Source organism: Marmota flaviventris, chromosome 8 (assembly GCF_047511675.1).
Source record: "Marmota flaviventris isolate mMarFla1 chromosome 8, mMarFla1.hap1, whole genome shotgun sequence".
Classification (NCBI taxonomy): Eukaryota; Metazoa; Chordata; class Mammalia; order Rodentia; family Sciuridae; genus Marmota; species Marmota flaviventris.
In genome coordinates, this window is record NC_092505.1 from 105,774,621 (window position 1) to 105,795,526 (window position 20,906).

Consider the following 20,906-nt stretch of genomic DNA (forward strand, 5'->3'; position numbering starts at 1 on the left):
TTTAAAATTATAGTATACCAATAAAAATGGATTTAAAAAAACAAAAAACAACATGTCAGTGGCTTACAGTAGATTTTTAATGGTCAGTATTAACTCAGTCTGTATTTTAATATCAGGCTATTTTCTAGTTTGAAAGGACCATTAAGTAGGAAAAGATGAAATAACATACCAGATTGCTTTATTGATTCTCTTAATAGTCTCCCTTTTTATAAGGCATAATAGTGAAAGTTTTTCAGTCATTTTTGTTTCTTCTTTTTTATAGGAACACCAGTGTATTCAGTAGCATGGGGCCCTGATTCAGAAAAGGTTCTTTATACAGCAGGCAAACAGCTGGTCATTAAACCTCTTCAACCAAATGCTAAAATTTTACAGGTAACTTCTTAGGCATTTTAAAATGAATATCAGGATCTGCCTATCTGCTAAGGTAGAGGGTGCTTTCTTCTGGGTGGTCTTTTTAGTCTAAAGGATTTAAATGTGTGGTCTTATCAGTCTTAATAATAGAACAGGAATATCTGTTTATGTTTCTTGCAAAGTTCATTTCCCCCTTATTCCAACTTACATTATAATACCAGTATATCATAAAAATGTTTTGAGCTATTGAATTGTTGTAAGATTTGGCACTACTGGGTTATGTTTAAGTTTAACAGTCAACCTCAAATGTATAGATTTGACTCAAAATAAAACAAAATCATGAAACTTTAAGAGCTTGCTTAGACTTTGTGTTTTATCTTCATCATCTGTTAAAATACTTGAACTGTTTCCTAGAGCCTAGCATTCTTAGTATTTTCAGAGTGGAGGAGTTGTCAGTATAATACTTAGAACAAATAATGTATATATAACTTTTCAAATAACATAGAAAACAATTATCTTAAGGATAAGTGTTTAGCTCACATTTTCTTTTGTACTGTTCAGAAAGAAGAGTTTAGTTAGGAGCTGAATCTTCAAGGAGAAGAGGGAAGGTTGTTCTAAGCCCAGGAAGCAGAAAATATTCAGAAATATGAGATAAAGGGGCAAGTACAGAACCACACAAAAGCAAGCAAAAAAAAAAGGGGGGGGGCACTGAGACAGGTCAAGTTCAGACAAATGAATGGAAAACTTACAAGCCTTTATCAAGATTTTGTTATTTGATTCCAGTGTTAAAAGGCAGAATGAAGCTGGGCATGGTGGCACATACCTGTAATCCCAGTGCTTGGGGAGGTTGATGAAGGAGGATTGCAAGTTCAAACTCTTTGTCTCAAAAATAAAAAGTAAAAAGGGCTGGGGATGTGACTCTGATTCAGTGGTTAAGTGCCTCAGAATTCAATCCCTCAAAAAAGAAAAGAGAATGATTTTCTTCATATGTTGATAATGACACATCATAATTTAGTAATAAGAACATAAGCTTTCTATTCAGTCACCTGAGTTCACATCTTCCCTTACCCTAGGTAAGTTATGAAATATCCTTGGGCATCAGCTTTTTGTTATCTTAGTTGGTGATGCCAATACCTATTTATTTGGATTATTGTGAGGATTAAATGAGTTAAATTATAAAGTGCATAGGACAGTGCCTGGCATGTAGTAAGTATTCAATATAGAGTAATTATAGCTAGACAAAATGGCATATGCCTGTAATCCCAGCTGCTCAGGAATCTGATGCAGGAGAATAGCAACTTCAAGGCCAGCCAGGGCAATGTAGCAAGACCCTCAAAATAAAGTTCAAAAAAAGGGCCCAGCATGTAACTAAGTTGTAAGGGCGTGTCTAGAATGTGTAAGGGCCTGTGTTCAATTTCAGTACTGCCAAAAAAAGAGAGTAGTTTTAATATATGTTATTATGTTATTTATGAGTTAATATACCTTCTCTACCTTTTAATCAACTAGGGAGGTCAGAAAAAAATGATGTAGAATGACTAGTTCCTGGGCAAGGAATTTGGTGATGGAGATTGACAGATTATAGTGGGTATAAAAGTGTTTTAAGAAGCATTAGATTCAATAGTTAAGATAGATTTCAGGGAGTAAGGAGAGAAAATAAATTTTTCTTATAGTCAACAGCATTTACATTTTTACTGCATGTAGAGCACTCTAAGAACTGTGGGAAAAAACACGCAATAGAAGATATAAGTCCTTATGCAACTAAGGTAAGGAATTTGAGCAAAGAGAAGAAGCTGAGAGAAAAGAGGACTAGTCAAAGTCCTTTCATACCAATTACTTACACTCTGAAAATCTGCTATGAAATTATACAGTAAAAACAAACAAGTTGAATCTTTCAGTTTATACCTTAAACTTTTAGTTTCTGGTTATGTGAATTTAGATAATTGCAGTTAGGCTATATAAATGAAACTGCTTATGTCTAGAATTGCTTCTTTCACAATTGATCGGTTTGAATGTAGTTTAGGGATTTGGTAGAACCTTTGAGCTAGAAGGTGGTGGAGAGAAGGAAAAGTATTCATTATCAAAATTCAGCTATAGTAAAAAAGGAGTTAAAATATAAGTAGCAAGTTAATGCAAATTCCTTTTGGGAAACTAAACCTGCAGCAATTTCCTTGAGGATAAACACATTTGAATTTAGATTGTACATAAAAGGAAATGCTTTATTAATTCTTGTTTGTGGAATGCTGTTTAAAAGACCTTCTAGACACATCTAGAACTTGTTTACTTTTAAATATTTATTTTCTAGTTGTAGGTGAACACAATAAATACCTTTATTTTACTTTTATGTGGTGATTATGATGTAACACAGTGCCTCGCACATGCATGATGCTCCGGGTTCAATCCCTAATATTACACACACAGATAAAAAATATTTGTCCTAAATTTATTTAGAAAGAAAGGAAAAAAGAGAGAGAAAGAAATGGAGTATAGTTCCTAGCTTTAAGGTGTTTGTTGTTCAAAGGGATTTAATAAAATGCCTAATAAGCTGAGAAATCATTGAAAGTTTTCTATGAATTATATGTAATATATAAATGTCTATGTAACATATAAGCTAGTACCTGAAATTTTATAAAGAAAATTTAATTCATATTTTGTTCATAGTTTTTTTACCTTTTTTAAAGAGATATTCACTTACCCTCAAATTTATCCATTCAAGTATTCAGTAAAGTAGTTGTTCATGAATTCTGAATGTGTAAAAATTTATTTTGTAACTTTGAAAAGAATCTCTTGAGATCATCTATGTGTGTGTATATCTGTATGTCTCTGTAATGTTTTCATTTATTTCAGGATATTGGATTGATTCTCACAGTTAATTGTGAGAACTATTGCATTAAAACATGCATTACCAAAACATTTGTTTTTAAAAATGTGTAATTTTGCAATTCTGAATAAAGCAAGCTATAAATTATTGCTTATCTTTGAGATTGTTTGATCGTAATTTAATATTTTCTTCTGTTTTTATTAATGACAAAAATTGTAAAGGATATAAAGAGAAACCCCTTAAAATCTAATATGAAGTTAAATGGCTCAGACATTTGAAATATACCCTGAAATCTTCAAGGAAAGTTAATTGTTTTTACTTATATTATTCTGCCTACGTTAGCACTTAATGACACGTGTAATAATAACTAAATCGGGACATGAATTACATTTAAGACCAAGGTTTCCATGTTTACTTTCTAGTTTGCCAATTTCTGGGTGACTTATACATATCCATGTATATGTATTCTATGTATATTCTCTCTCTCTCTCTCTCTATATATATATATATGTATGTATGTATGTATATATATATATATATTTATATATGTGTACACACAATATTTTTATGTGTGAAAGACTTTTTTAATTATATGGTAAATGCAACAGAAGATTCTAAGTAGTCTAATTGTGAACCAAAGTCGAAGGTAAAGAGAAAGAAACTTATGGGAATATACAGAAGAGAATGAAGAGGGTACTAAAGAAGATGTTTATGAAAAAGAAAAACAACAAGAAGAACAAAAAAAAATGGAGAGAGAGAGAGAAAGAAACTAGTCTGTGATTATTGCTCAGTAGTAGAAGATGCTTTGAGAGAACTTGGGTTCCCAAAACAGGAATAAAAAAAAAAAAAGAAAAAGGGAATTAGTAAACAATCATAAAGGCAGTTTCAATAGTGGGATCAAATATACAAAGAAGATAGCAAGATTTAGATACTCCTGATATTTTGGAGTATATATTTTTATTCCAGTGTTAACACACAAATATAAAAAGTTCAGCAGCAAGTGATTTTCCATCTTGAGTCTAGGCAACTGAGCAAATTCATGGGATGAAAGCCATAAAGTCGATGTCATGGTGCTAGGTGCTTTCACTGATATAAGTTAGAAATCAAACAGTAAGATAAGAATTCTGGAAGAGATGGTAAAAGAATCATGAGAAAGAGGAAAAGAGCTGGGTATGACAGTGTGTCCCTATAGTTCCAGCTACATAGGGGACTCAGGCAGGAGGATCACTTGAGCCCAGGAGTTCAAAGCTAGCATAGGTAATATAGTGAGAAAAAGAAAAAAGGTAAAGTTTCTTTTCTCATAAAAATAGACATCACTTTTAAAGTTATAATTAATATCTTATTTTTTGCCCCCATAGTGGAAAGCTCATGATGGCATTATTTTAAAAGTTGATTGGAACTCAGTCAATGATCTTATTTTATCTGCTGGTGAAGATTGTAAATATAAGGTATGTAATGTTTAGGCTTGTCATCTGCCTGAGAATCAAATTTAGGCAAAAAGTATTTAGCGTTTAAGAATATTATTTTATTCTTTTACATAAGGTATTACTTGTTTTAAAAAATATTTTGGGGCTGGGGTTGTAGCTCAGTGGTAGAGCGGTGGTCTAGCACTTGCGAGGCCCTGGGTTCGATCCTCAGCACCACATAAAAAAAATAAATAAAATAAAGATGTTGTGTCCAGTTATGAATAAAAATTAAATATTAAAAAAATTAAAATATATATTTTTTGGTTGTTCATAGACCTTTATTTTATTTACTTATTTATATTTGGTGCTGAGAATTGAACCCAGTGCCTCACACATGCTATGCAAGCACTCTACCACTGAGCTTCAACTCCAGCCCCACATTAGGTATTACTTTTAACTCTAACAATTTAGCAAATTATTTTCTAATTTTAAAAGGTATTTTAAAGTTCTACTGTAATAACTGTCTCATTGGCTTATAGAATTTGATTTAATAAGTGGCAACATCAATATAACCCCTATTTTTATTTTAGTTTAAATCAGCTCATTTAAATTTTTGGAAACAAACCCTGTTGGTTTACTGAACATTAATCAGTTTCAGAACAAAATTATTTATGGGGAAGAATAAGACTTATTTTCCCCTTATTTGTGGTACTGAGGATTAAATCCAGGTCAAGGAAGCACTCTACTACTGATGTGTATCCCCAAAATAAGATTAAAGTAACTTACAGGAACTTTAATTGAAATAAATTCTTTTAGAGAAATTTTATAAACTCAAACAAAATACTAGACATCTCAAAATGTTACTATTAAATTTAAAGAACTTAAAATGTGGAGGTTTTTTTTTTTTAACATATTGAAAACATTTTTTTATTTTGACATACAGACATGGAGTGGAACTTATTCTAATTAGGATTCCATTCTTGCAGTTGTACATGTTCTGGAGTTTTATTGGTCATGTATTCATATATGAACATAGGATAGCTATGTCTAATTCATTCTACTGTCTTTACTGTTTTTATCCTTCCTCCCTTCCTATCATTTCCTTTGTGTAATCCAGTGAACTTCTATTCTTCTCTCCCCATCCTTATTATATGTTAGCATCCACATATCAGAGAGAACATTCAGGCTTTGGTTTGTAGGGATTGGCTTATTTCACTTAGCATGATAGTCTCCAGTTCCATCCATTTGTCAGCAAATGCCATAATTTCATTCTTTATGGCTGAATAATATTCCATTGTGTATATATACCACATTTTTAAATCCATTCATTTGTTGAAGGGCACCTTGGTTGGTTCCATAGCTTAGCTATTGTGATTTGAGTTGCTACAAACATTGATGTGGCTGCATCACTGTAGTATGCTCATTTTAAGTCCTTGGGTATAAACCAAGGAGAGGAATAACTGGGTCAAATGGTGGTTCCATTCCAAGTTTTCTAAGGAATCTCCATACTGCTTTCCAGAGTAGTTGCACCAATTTGCAGTCCCACCAGCAATGTATGAGTGTACCTTTCCCACATATCCTTGTCAGCACTTATTGTTGCTTGTATTCTTGATAATTGCCATTCTAAGTGGAGTGAAATGGAATCTCAGTGTATTTTTTTCTTTTTTTTGGTACCGTGTATTGAACTCAGGGGTACTTGACCACTAAGCCATATTCCCAGTCCTATTTTGTATTTTATTTAGAGACAGGGTCTTATTGAGTTGCTTAGCGCCTCTTTTTTGCTGAGGCTGGCTTTGAATTCATGATCCTCCTTCTCAGCCTCCCTAGCCTCTGGGATTATAGGGGTGCGCCACCGTGCCTGGCTAAGTGTAGTTTTAATTTGTGTTTCTCTAATTGCTAGAGATGGTGAACATTTTTTCATATTTTTTTTGACCATTTGTATTTCTTCTTCTGTGAAGTGTCTGGGCAGTTCCTTAGCCCATCTGTTGATTGGGTTATTTGGTTTTTTTTTGGTGTTAAGTTTTTGGAGTTCTTTATATATCCTGGAAATTAATGCAAAAATGGTCTCCCATTCTGTAGGTTCTCTCTTTATGTTCTTGATTGTTTCCTTTGCTGTGAAGAAGCTTTTTAGTTTGATACCATCCCATTTATTGATTTTTAAAAAATTTGTTCTAATTAGCTATACATGTCAGTAGAATGCATTTTGACACATCATACATAAATGGAATATAACTTTTCTTTCTACTAGTTGTGCATGATGGGGAATCACACCATTTGTGTAATCATATATGCACTAGGGTAATAATATCTGATTCATTCTACTATCTTTTCTACCCCCGTATCGCCTTCCCTCCCTTCACCCCCCTGTCTAACCTAAAATAATTCTATTCTTCCCTAGCTCCTACTCCCTTATTATGAATTAGCATCTGCATATCAGAGAAAACATTAGGCCTTTGGGTTTTGTGGGATTGGCTTATTTGGCTTAGCATGATATTCTCTAGCTTCATCCATTTACCTGCAAATGCCATAATTTCATTTTTTTTATGACTAATATTCCATTGTGTATGTATACCACATTTTATTTATCCATTCATCTGTTGAAGGGCATCTTGGTTTGTTCCATAGTTTGGCTATTGTGAATTGAGCTGCCATAAACATTTATGTGGCTGTCTCACTGTAGCATGCTGATTTTAAGTTCTTTGGGTATAAACCAAGGAGTGGGGTAACAGGGTTAAATGTCTAAGGAATCTAAATACTGCTTCCCATCATGGTTGCACCAATTTGCAGTCCTACCAGCAATATGTGTGAATGTACTTTTCCCCTACATCCTCACCAACATTTATTATTGCTTATATTCTTGATAATTGCCATTCTGACTGGAGTGAGATGGAATCTCAATGTAGTTTTGATTTTTACATTTCTCTAATTGCTAGAGATGTTGAACATTTTTCCTATATTTGTTGATTGATTGTAATACTATTTCTGTGAAGTGTCTATTCAGTTCCTTAGCCCATTTATTGATTGTATTATTATTATTTTTTTCTGTGTGTTGTTTCTTGAGTTCTTTATATATCCTGGAGATTAATGCTCTATGTGAGGTGTAGGTGGCAAAGATGTTCTCCCATTCTGTAGGCTGTCTGCTCACATTATTGTTTCCTTTGTGAAGAAGCTTTCTAGTTGGATTCCATCCCATTTATTGACTCTTGATTTTACTTCTTTTGCTTTAGGAGTCTTACTGAGGAAGTCAGTTCCTAAGCCGACATGATGGAGAGTTGGGCCTGCTTTTTCTTCTAGTAGGCACAGGATCTCTGGTCTAATGCCTAAGTCCTTGAATTGAGTTTTATGCAGGGTGAGAGATAGGGGTTCAATTTTATTTTAGTATATATATGGATTAGAATGGGTAGGTTTAATGTTTAATCCAAAGTTTAGTAAAATCTGAAAATTATAATAATGTTTTAAAATATTTTCAATGTATTTTGGTTTCAAGGAATACAGCTTTTTCCCCTCTCTATTGTATAGTAGTAAAGACATTTAATTACTAATATTATAAGGTGGTCATTTCTTAAACTTTATGTGCTACCTTATTAGAAGACAAACTTGTTTATAGCAATGTTGTGATTATTATAAGACTTTAAAAATTTTTTGCTTTTATAGGTGTGGGATAGTTATGGCCGCCTCCTATACAGTTCACAACCCCATGAGCATCCTATTACCTCAGTTGCCTGGGCTCCAGATGGAGAATTATTTGCTGTTGGATCGTTTCATACTTTACGCTTGTGTGATAAAACTGGGGTAAGTTATAGTTGTGAGGAATTACACATGTGCTGTCATAAATGTGGTCATGCACACACACCTGGTTCTCAGTCCTTAAAAAAAAAAAAAAAAAAAAAAAAAATTCAGTGAATGCCCTTTCTTCCTTCCTTCTTTCTGCAGTGCTGGAGATTGAATCCAGACCCTCCCTCACATCAGGCAAACACTCTTTAACATTAACATCCCTTAATGAATGCATTTGACTGTAAATTTCTGATTTGTCTTAATATACTGATTCAATCAATTCTAGATTTATGAAACCAAACTGTAAGTTTAAAGAATGGATATGTTCTCTATACTCATTGACTTTCTGGAAATGTTTGTTTTGAGCATGATTGTGAAAGATGGTGAAATATTAAAATTTTTGCCCATTCAATATGGAAAATAGTTTTAAATGTTTTTGTTATTGGTATGTTTCATATAAAATGTTAGTCATATTTTTGCATAAAATTAATAGTAAATTTAAAAACTGGTCATTTTGAAACCAAAGGACATATTTCTTTTTGTTAAGAATTTATATTTGAGTCAGGTATAGTGGCACATGCCTGTAATCCCAGTGATTTAGGAGGTCAGCCTAGGCAGTGAGACTCTGTCTCAAAATAAAAAATAAAAAGGACTGTGGATATAACTCAATGGTAGAAAGCCCTGGGTTTAATCCCTAATATCTCAAAAAAATAAAAAAAAGTTAACTTTTGAAAGTATGGGAGAATTTTTCCTCTTGATACTATACATTTCTTCTCATTGAAATCTAGGCAAACAACCAGCTTAACAATATTTATCTATTGTTCTTGAAGAATGCCCCCAAACAGTGGCAGTTTGTGGTAAAAATAGTTTGGACTTGTTGATCAACTTTTCATCAGTATAAAAAATACTTGAGATAATCATGAAGAGAAAAGATTTATCTTGGCTTGTAGTTGTGGAGGTTCCAGTCCAGGATTAATTGGCTCCATGTCTAAAAGAGCCTATGATATAGCAGCAGGAGTGTGTGGTAGAGTAATCCACTCACCTCATCATCCAAGAAGCAAAAGAGAAAGGACTGGCTGGAGTCTCACAGTCCCCTGCTGGGGATATGGTCCCAGTGACCAGAAGACCTCCCTAAGGACCTACCACAAGGCCCTACCTTCTAAAGGTTCCACTATCTCCCTATTAAAGGAACATCTAAGATCCAAACTATAGCAATAGGGCTTTTCCATACTATTTCTAAATATAAGCAAATCACATTATTGTTCCATGGCTCATTTTCTTCAAATGCAAAACAAGGTAGTTAGAACTTTTAGAGCTTTTTAAACGATGTATCAGTTTTCTGGTTACTTGTTTTTCATCACATAAAATTTTAGCCCTCTGCCTGGCTTTGGAAGCTCTCTGAAACCTGGTACCATTAAATCCATTCAGTCTTTTCCTCTCCAACTCTCTAATTTGTACGTGTGCTCAAATCAGGTTGAATACTGGCTCATGAATCTTGCCTGTCCCTAACATCCTCACTCTTTTTATGGCATATTCTCTCCTCTGTTTTATACTAAGTGGAATTCTTTCTGTTCTTTAAGACTTATCTCATGTTTGACTTTCTCATGCCTTCTATAGTCAATCTAAAGTTTATTTTCCTAACTTTCTCTCACCTTAGGTCTCTTTATTTTTCCCTTAGCTATAATATCCGGATGTTAAATAATCTTATTACTTAAGGATATTTTTTGTTTTGTTTTTGGACTTAAGGACCTGTACCTCAGGTTTTTTATTAATGATGCTGTTATAGAATTATGTGGTCTCATTTTCACAATGTATTTTGCACTTACGTTGTCCAATTTAGTTTTACATATATTATTTTTGACTCCCTAGTTTATAAGATTTTATAGTTTAAAGATTCCTTATTATCTATACAATATAGTCAATATTAAATTATTTGTTAATAACTGAATTTAAATATGATAATTTTAATTTGCCTGTTGATTAAAAATATTTTTAAATTTTTTTTAAGTTGCTGATAGACCTTTATTTTATTTATTTATATGTGGGGCTGAGAATCGAACTTAGTGCCTCATACATGCCTGGCAAGTGCGCTACTGCTGAGGCCCAGCCCCAGCCCTGATTAAAAATATTTAAGGTTTTAGAAACTTGAGGGATTAAGTTAATCTGAATAACAATTAAAAATTAACCTCATTAAGCACAATACCTTTTCTTATAATGTTAATAATTCTAGAAAAATAAACTGAATGAACTGTGTTATAATAATTTTTAATACTTGAGACTTAACATTTTAAATATATGTTTTTTTATTCAATAAGCATTAAATTCATACTATGAATCAGCCAGTGTCCTAGAAAATTGGGTTTAAAATATTAAATAAAATGTAAAGATTTGTCCTCAAGTTGTTTCTCACCCTGCACAAAAAAAGCCAACCCAGATTGGATTAAAGACCTATGATTTACACTAGAACCTTTGTAACCATTAAAATGTAGGATCAACACTTCACCATATAAATGCTGATAACAGTTTCCTCAATAGGACTCCTGAACCTCAGGAAACAATACCAAGAATTAGTAAATGGGATGGCATCAAATAAGAAAGATTCTGCACAGTAACAGAAACAGTTAATAGTATAAAGAGAGAACCTACAGAATGGGAGAAAATCTTTGCTAGCTATTTGTTTTAGTTAGCATTTTCACTGCTATGACAAAAAGACCTGGCAAGAATAATTAGAAGAGGAAACGTTTATTTGGGGACTCACGGTTTCAGAGGTCTCTGTCCATAGATGACTGACTCCATTACACTGGACCCGAGGTGAGGCAGAACATTGGGGCAGAAGGATGTGGTCAAGGAAAACAGTTCGTTACATGGCACCAGGAAACAGAGAAAGAGAGCTTTTCTCACCAAGAACAAAATATAAACCCCAAAGGCATGCCCATGAGCCATCTCTTCAGTTATACTGTATCTGTCTACAGTTACCACCAAATTAATCCCTATCAGCGGATTAACACATTGACTCTCATAACCCAGTCATTTCACTCAGAACTTTCTTGCATTGCCTCACATATGAGCTTTTGGGGACACCTCATATCTAAACCATAACATTATTCGGACAGAGGATATCCAGAGTATATAAAGAAATCAAAAAACTTAGCACTGAAAAAACAAATAACCCAATTGATAAATGGGCAAATGAAATAAACAGATACTTCACAAGCAAAGAAATACAAATGCCTTCTTTTTATTTCAGTAGATAAAAGTGTATAAACAAAAATAAATAAAAGGAACATCATGAATGCTATAAAAATTAAACTGGGAAAGTAAGACAACATAATTTTTAGGTATAATCAAGGATTATAAAAACAACTGTACAAAATAAATATACACTTCTGGGTGGTTAGCATAATAAATTATAGTACAGTGAATTATTTGTAGAATAAAAATTAGAGCCATAGTACCATACTTTTTTCTTAGGTTCCATAATAAATTTTGTTTTTATCTTTGATTTTTAAGAAATGCATTATTCAAATATGTAAGACACAGAAGTTCAAATTAACATAGTTATATATAAGTAAATATCCAGAACATATTAATGAGTTTTATTATGTTAATAGAATTCAAGAGAAAAGATCTGAATATATAATTACCTTTGGTGTCTTCTTTTTTTTTTTCTTTCTTTTTTTATTTATTCCTTACATAGATGACAATAGTATAGTGCATTACATTCATAATTATCCATTAACAGCACAATTTTTTATAACTCTCTATATAAAGTATGTTCACGCCGAATTATGCCATTTTACATGAGCTCTCTTTTTTTGCATACAATTCTTTTTTTTTTTTAATTTATTTTTTTTATTGGTTGTTCAAAACATTATAAAGCTCTTGATATCATATTTCATACATTAGATTCAAGTTGGTTATGAACTCCCAATTTTACCCCAAATACAGATTGCAGAATCACATCGGTTACACATCCACATTTTTACATAATCCCCTATTAGTAACTGTTGTATTCTGCTACCTTTCCTATCCTCTACTATCCCCCCTCCCTCCCCTCCCATCTTCTCTCTCTACCCCATCCACTGTAATTCTTAATAAATTGACATTGTTGCTTTTATTTATCAGCAGGTGGTGCTATTGCTTGTGTAATGGAAAACTTCTTGATTCTCATTTTCTCTTTGAATATCCATTCATTATAAAAAAAAAGACTTACCTCTGTTTATTCATTTATCCATTCAATTAAAATAATTACAATAATTCATCATCTACAGTAACTGGTCTTACTGCCATATGTAATTTTTCATTGTCAAGTAACATAATTTAAGGCACTCTGTAATTTGCTAATTACATATGAGATAGAATATTCTTCTTAAAAATCAGTTAGTGGGGCTAGGGTTTTGGCTTAGTGGTAGAGCACTTGCCTAGCACATGTGAGGCACTGGGTTTGATCCTTAGTACCACATAAATCTAACTAAAGTAAAGTTATTGTGTCTATCACTAAAAAAAAAAATAAATAAATAAATAAATCAATTAGTATCCTTCAAAGAAAGGCATCTGTTTTCTCTTTGACTTAAACTTAACTTTTAAACATGTAATTTTATGAATTATTGAACTTGGCCAAAGATTGTGCCTTTGAGAATCCTTTCAATGTAAGGAATATAATTACACAGGGTAGTAAAGAGAAGAATATGGGGCTGGGATGTGGCTTAAGTGGTAGTGCGCTTGCCTAGCATGCATGAGGCACTGGGTTTGATTCTCAGCACCACATAGAAACAAAATAAAGATCTTGTGTTCACCTAAAAAAAATAAGTAAAAAATTAAAAAAAGAGAATAATGTGGTTGACATGGAGGAGTCAGTTATTATGGTCATTGTTTTTCATTTAAATATTTATTTCCCTTTTGGGAAATACTTGCATGCATAAATAATTTAAGAAAATACAGAAGAAAAAAAACCTGATCTCTTTCCTTAAAGGGATGTATCATTTGTTGATACTTTATAGAAATCGTCTCAATTTTTGTTCTTTATATTGTGCATATTCAGTATGGTTGCTTTTTTATTTTTAAATTAAATTAAACTTTATTATTTTGTTTTAATTTTTAATTTTATTTTAATGTAGGAATAGCATTGGCATGTTTGTAGAACTCTGGAGTCAACTCCAGTGGTGAATTTACAAAGTGGAAGTCTTCTTCTGGACCTTTAATTCCTCATTGTGTTAGTCAGCTCTTCATTGCTGTGGCCAAAATATCTGATGCAAACAACTTGGAGGAGCATAGATTTAATTTTGGCTCACAGTTTCAGAGGTTTCAGTTCATCCTTAGCTGGCTCCATTGCTTTGGGCCTGAGGTGAGACAATATTATATTGAAAGGGCATGGCAGAGAAAAGCTGCTCTGAGAGCTCATGGCAGTTGGAAAGCTGAGGGAGAGAGGGAGAGAGGGAGGGAAGGAGGGAGAGACAGAGAGGAAGGGGCCAGGCACATGATATAGTCCTCAGGGGCATGCCCCTAGTGACCTAGTATGCTCCATCTGCTTACAGTTTCCACTTCCTCCCAGTTGTACATTCAAATTATTAATCCATCAAATGGTTTAATCCATCAGTGAGGTTAGAGCCAGTCGCTTCTCAAAAGCGCCACTTCTGGACATTGCTGTCTTAGGGACATTCCAGAAGGGACATACATAAGCTTTTGGGGGACATTCTAGATCCAAACCATAATATTTACCTACAATAAATTGTTAGGGCTCAATGATCTCTTCTTTCAACTCTGCAATTCTGATGCCTTTTTCAGAGACACTGAGAATACTTTTTCTTTTATAAGTATTAGTTTTTTGTTTGTATCTTTGCTTTTTAATATAAGAGGCAACACTGTATATGGTCTGCCAGAAATGGGAAAAACTCAAGTAGTGTTGGAGAAATGTGGCTGATCTTATGACTTCAGACTTTACATTTTATTGTAGTTTGATACAAATAGAAGCAAAAATGGGAACTGGTTATAAGGCACAGGAAAAGATTCTAGATGTCATGGAAAGAATATAACTAATAGGCCCTAGGAACCAAAAAGTAGAGTGCTTATCTTTTGCCTTTTTGTGTATCTACATATCCAGGTCCTTTTTTTTTCTTTCCTTTGGGCTGACCTTTTTTCTCCTTTCAGTTTACTTGCTGAAAACTGACATCATAAGTACCTCTCCTCTATTGGAGAGAGCATACTGAGTCAAAAATCTTGGTTCCAATTTTAAATATCTCCAGGGAAGGGATCACTGGCACATCAGATTTGTTTAGGCATGTTATAGTAGGTTCTATAAACATGATTATGAAGACTTAAATAGGACTCATTGGTGAGGGCCAGGTCTTACTAAATGAAGGAAGAGACAGGAAGGAGCCAAACCAATAGGTTGCTATTGTTCAATCATTTTAGTCTAATTTACCCAAAATTTTTAGTTTAATCCTCAGAGATTTTCTTTTACATGAATACATTTCTGACTTTATAATGAAGATATGAGAAAGTTAAAATTACATTTTCATATTTCTATAAAACCAACTTTGCTAAAAACATAAAATATAAACCATAAAGTAAAGGAACTGTTGCCTTTATGGTATGAGTCCATCTTGCCCAGAATTGAGAAACGTAATTAATAATATAAAGTTAGATTTCTGTTACAAAATTCATTTTTATTCTGTTTAAAATCAACACCTAACATGTAATGGGTATTCTGGAAATGTTACAGAATTTTTGTACAGAGAAAATATATTGTTCTAGTTTTTAAAGAGTTATAATAGCCTAACATTTAGACTATTTATTAATGGAATTAATATACTTAGTAAATTTCGTGGTTGTTTTTGAGAAGATTAGTTTAAATATTTCTAAATTTCTTGACTTTTAATTCATTCTTATGTATTTTTTTATTTTAAAGGTCAGGTTTTGTTTAAATGGTGGTTGAGCTTTTGGAAAGAAGGCTTGCTTTAGGAACACAGGCTTGCGTGTTCATTTATTCAGCACATATGTGATTCATTGGCTATTTAGAGAATAACTTCTATATCTGTTTTCAATAGTACCTCACCCTCTACTTAGAGTACTAAAATGTAAACAGGTGATTAAATAACAGTTGTTTAATAGTAAGGGTTATAATTGTTATGAAAAAACAGAGAAGAAATAGAATAATGATAAATGTTCAGATGTCTTTGTGCTTAGTTTTTATGGAATAAGTTGGTTAAGTAAACTTCTATATGGTTAGTTAAGTTAAAAATAAACAACCTTTTTTTTTTTTTAAATGACCAGAAATTCTTTCTTTTTTTTTTAAACCAGCATACACAAATTTGAATTTGCTTTTTTATGATACTGGTACCTAAAAATCTGAGTCTGTCTGTTTAAAAGCCGAGAATTTTACTTTTTATAAATGTTTTCTTTCTTTCTTCCTTTTTTTGCTGGTACTAGGGATTGAACCCAGGAGTGCTTAACCACTGAGCTATAGCTCCAAAACCCCTTTTTATTTTTTTATTTTGAGGCAGAGTCTCATTAAGTTGTCTAGTCTATTGTTGAACTTGTGATTCTCCTGTCTTATGTTCTATATAGTGTGCATGCGGAAATCATGCAAAAGCTCCTGCAGCGTGTACACATGGGAAAATCCACTTATGATTTCTTATACATAGTGTGTTGTTTTTCCTCTGTCCACCATTTGGGGGACAAATGGTACAGCTTTTTCTTCTAATATTTTGCTTATATTTTTTTCCTACTCATAGATAACTCATAAACCCAACTCCAATATTCACATTCTGATAAGTTGTTGCCAGGAATACCAATAATGTAAAAAGTTTTAAATCCCTTATTGTGTTTTAGTAAAATACATAATTTCCTTTAATTTTCCTTTCTTTAGTTAAGTTAGCATTCCCTTCTTCACCCTTCACCCCTTTAGAGTTCTGTAGACTTTTTTGTAGATCATGAGGCAATTTCTAATTATTTGCTTTATCATCTGTTAGGGACTATTGATCTGACAATTTAAAATTGTTCCTTGAGGACTCTTTACCAGTATTCTGAGATGTTCATATATTGCTCTCAGAAGGTGTCTGTAATCTAATTTTTCTTATTGTTAGGAAATATTCATAAAAAAACAATGACTTTCTTTTTCTTTATATAATCTCAATGCTTTTATATAATTCACAGGGTAGAATATTAAATGTGTATTTTATTTGATGTCATAACTCATATTGGTTCTTTTTTTCCTTTTTGAAAGAAACTTGTTTAATAACTTCAAAATGTTTTATTTTGGATATCCTTGTTTATCTAGTACCACATTACCAAGACCCAGCTCTTATAGGGTGACAGCATGGTTAAATTATTATTTAGTTTCTTTTTCATAGTGATAGAAAACTTTGAAAACCCAAACCATAAACCTCAAACTACTCTTAAAAAGTGGTAAAATTATTGTTTCATGTGTTTATGCCCTCATCTGAATTTGAGTCTTTAGGTAAAAATGAATAAACTTTAAAAATCTCAAGTTGATTGCTTTATTTTTCCTAATATAATTTTATGGTATGCCAAATAATGGGCTCCCAAAGATACCTATATTCTAATCCCTAGAAATTGTAAATATGTATCTTAAATAGCAAAAGGAATTTTGCAGATGTGATTAAGGGCATGGACCTTTAGGTGGTAAAACTTATCTGGATTACATGAGTCCTTAAAAGCACACCTTTATTAGCTAGGTTAGAGGATGGAGAAGGAGGAGAGATCAAAGTAAGAGCAGCTCAATTTGCTGTTACTGGTCTAAAGATGGAGGAAGGGAACCACAAACCAGGGAATGCAGGTGGCCTTTAGAAGGTACAAATGGTCAGTAAGGGAATAGGGACCTCAGGTTCTACATACAGCTGCAACAAAGTGAATTCTGCCAACAATCCACATGATCAAGGAAATGGACCCTGTCCAGAGCCTCCAGAAAGGAAGCCAGCCCTACCAACACCTTAATTTTAGCTCTTGTAGAACTATAAGACAATAAATATGTGCTCTTTTATGCCTCTAGGTCTGTGGTAATTTCTTACAGCAAATAATAGTACACTAATACTTTGTAACTGCAGTTCATGACCAACCTAAACAATGAGTTATGTGAGTAGAAGGATTTCACCACTTTCTCACTGTGAACAAATTTCTCTCATTAGCTATTCTTTTGATTTAAGAAATTATAATTTCCTAAAATATAATAGTATCTTGGGAGTAATTTATTATATTGTTCTTTCAGAATAAGTAAGTTGGTAAATTGGTAAGTAATTTGGTTATCTGAGAGTAGATTTTAGATGAAAGAGTAAAAAAGGAAACATAGTTTATGGTTAATCTGGGGAGGTGTCCCTTTCTGGGGAGAATTTTGACTAGCTATAGACTACTAAGGTAGTGGCTATTTGGGGAGATGCCATTGATATTTGCCTACATTCAAAATCCAACTGGTCTGCCTCACAGTTTTTCAAGACTAACCTTCCTTTGTACAAAAATATATTTCTGAGTCTTTCAAAACAGCAATTGATTTATCAGGTGTTGCTTAGTGTCTCAATTTTGCTGAGGCTGGCTTTGATTCTCCTGTCTCAGCCTCTTTTGATCATCTTACTTTTGCTGTAAGCCTTGTGAACCTGATAATGTAACTCCCAAGTTCCCACACTAAGCTCTCTTCAGATTAACTAATCTCACTCTGTCTCAGAAAATCAGCTAGGTAATATCCTGGACCCCATTAAAAGCTTCTTCCTCTTTCTCTCTCTTCTTACCTGCTGGTTGAGCACCTGAGTCCTAAATGGTACCCTACCTTTGGTACTGGGAGGTGAGTTTCTTTCTTCTCTCATGGATCTATGAATAATTAACCTTATCTTCCCACATTCCCTCCAAGTGTTCCTCCCTGTGCCAAACCTGACTATGCCAAACTTTATTTACATCCTTACTTAAATCACAACAGCATACAACATCACTTCTGAAGTTTTCTTGTCAAAAAATTGAACCTGAATTTGGTCAAAACTCTTAAATCTAAGTATCAATTTATATGAAATAAAACTGACAGAAGAACATGTTAAATAACACCACGAGAATACAAATGGTAAAATCCAGATGTGAAAAACTTTTTAGAACAAATGATCAAGTTCCTGCAACAGCAAAAATCTGCAAGGCAAGAAATAATGTGGAAAATAGGACTTAGATGAAAACATATCTAAGAGATTTTTTTAAGCCAATCGCAGTGATTGTACCTTATTTACATTTTGATTTAAACAAACTGAAAAAACATAATTTAAAGTAAATACTTTAAAAATATGAATCTATGGTTTTAAAATACAAGTTAAGATCTCTTCCATCTACGCTGTAGGAATTGACTAAATTGAAAATGAAAGATTTGTGTAAGCCGGCTTCAAAACCTTAAGTGGTATCAATACATCAAGTCTTATTTATCTCTGTCAACCACTTTTAATATTCATATAAAATAGTTGTGTGGTAGTATTTCACAATTCTTGTTTGTCAGAAATATTATGGGTTAATTTATTTTTATTGCCAGAAGCAGATTATTTTTGTCTTTGAAATTCTCAGTCTTTACTTATTTTCTAAAAAGATATGTTGAAATGTATATGTTCTTTTAAAAATATATATATTTGTAATTCCAGAAAAGGAAATTTCTAATATTTCGTACTGCTGATGAATCAAAGCTTATAATTTATTCATTACCCCCTTAAGGTAATGTTTAAGCAGTTAGGGGTTCAAAAAGAGTGAAAAAGATGAAAAAAAAATGTAGTGAGTGGTAAAAGTCATTCACTATTTTATTTTATGTATGAATTTTTTATTAGAAATTTAAAGTTTTGTATTACAGTAGTATAAAATAGTGACTTTTTTCTGTTTTTTTTTCATTTCTCTCATATTTGTTTTTGGAGGGAGCCTATAGCTAATAATGAATGTTTCCTCCCTGCTTTCCTTTGGTACGGGGATAGAAGCACACTACCACCGAGCCACACCCCCAACTCCTAATAATGCATATTTCTGCAAAAATAATAATGTAAAACAAAACAAAAAACCCCAAAGCATCAATAATAGAATTCAAGACTTAAATTTGACTCTACGTTATAAGGAAAGAAAACATGCATATAAGTTTAGTCAAACAAATTTATCATCCTTTTTGCAAATATGTATGTTGCATCTGAAAAAAGCCTCTAGTACCATCTACCAAATAGTTTTTTTTCCTTGCTGTCTTCTTGTATACATATGCAAAAATCTCTTTTGTCTTAGTTGATGCTTATTGATCTCTAGATTAGTTCTGAGAGGATAGATGTACTTCAACTTTCATGATTTAGAATGTGTATCAAAGATATTTTAGTGACATTTTGTGTTTAGTTTCAGTTTTTGCTGACATTCTTGAAATACTGTAATCAGAAATTTTTAGATGTAGAGACTATAGAGAACGTTAAGATATCTTACTTTGTTTTGTCCTACAGAATCTTTGCGTTTACCCTTTCAGTATTATTACTTGAAAGTAATCATGTGAATGGAAATGGTATGTTTTTACAGTTCTTGAGAGATTTCATGTAATGTTTTATCATGTTTTTCTACTGAATACTTTAAAAATATATGTGTATCTTCTGTTCAGTATACTAGAATTTTATTAAGAAAACATTTCTAATAATTCCAGATAAAGATACATTCTTTTAAAAAATTATCTTAATATGTTACCGTGATCAGTTTTAAATTTTTACAAACATTTTTGTTTTGTTCAGTCAATTTTTCTTTCTTTTTTCCCTTCAGTGGTCTTATGCTTTAGAAAAACCCAATACTGGCAGCATATTTAATATTGCATGGTCAATTGATGGCACTCAGATTGCTGGAGCCTGCGGAAATGGACATGTTGTTTTTGCACATGTAGTGGAGCAACGTTGGGAGTGGAAAAATTTTCAAATAACATTAACTAAAAGACGGACTATGCAGGTATGATTATGATCATAGGATGATTGAGCCTGCTTCTTTTCACATTAGTTCACTATATATAATATAGAATTATCTTTGTTATATTTACTCAAAATTTATGAAAATTCAGGCACATTTGAACCATTTTAACTATGCCATTAGTTAGTCACCTTTTCATGATGATAAGAACCTTTCATTGAAAGAGAATCGAAACGGCTGTAGTTACTGTGGTTATAGATTTAGGACAGGTTTGTGGATTTGAACCGTTTATGGAATATGTGAATTTAATTAAGGAAGAAAGTTGGAAGAAGCTCTGACACATAGGAATAAGTTAAATTTAACTACTAGAACTGACTCTAAGGCAGGCCTAACTTGCTAGTTACCAACAGGAATAAATTATTTTATGTATTTATAATAGGTACTAGGGATTGAACTGAGAGGAACTTTACCACTGGGCTATATCCCTAGTCTTTTTTTTTTTTTTTTTTTAGCTTTTGAGATGGTATCTTTCTAAGTTGCTGAGGCTGATCTCAAACCTGGGGTCCTCTTGCCTTAGTTTCCTGAGTTGCTGGGATTACTGGCTATTCTTATTCATAATTGAATGAATTTAATTAACCTGATTTTAAAAAATTGCCTTTTAAGAATTACCT

General features: G+C 32.6%; 1 protein-coding gene across 2 annotated transcripts in view; it reads left to right on the forward strand.

The window, feature by feature from the left end:
- The window catches only part of Ift80 (intraflagellar transport 80), a 142,164-nt gene that overhangs the window by 49,695 nt on the left and 71,563 nt on the right, over positions 1-20,906 (forward strand). For both annotated transcript variants that reach the window (XM_071615516.1, XM_027934018.2), the window contains 4 exons: positions 263-372; positions 4,528-4,617; positions 8,230-8,367; positions 20,098-20,277. In XM_071615516.1, coding sequence (XP_071471617.1) covers positions 263-372; positions 4,528-4,617; positions 8,230-8,367; positions 20,098-20,277 — 518 coding nt within the window. The remainder of the gene's footprint in view (positions 1-262; positions 373-4,527; positions 4,618-8,229; positions 8,368-20,097; positions 20,278-20,906) is intronic.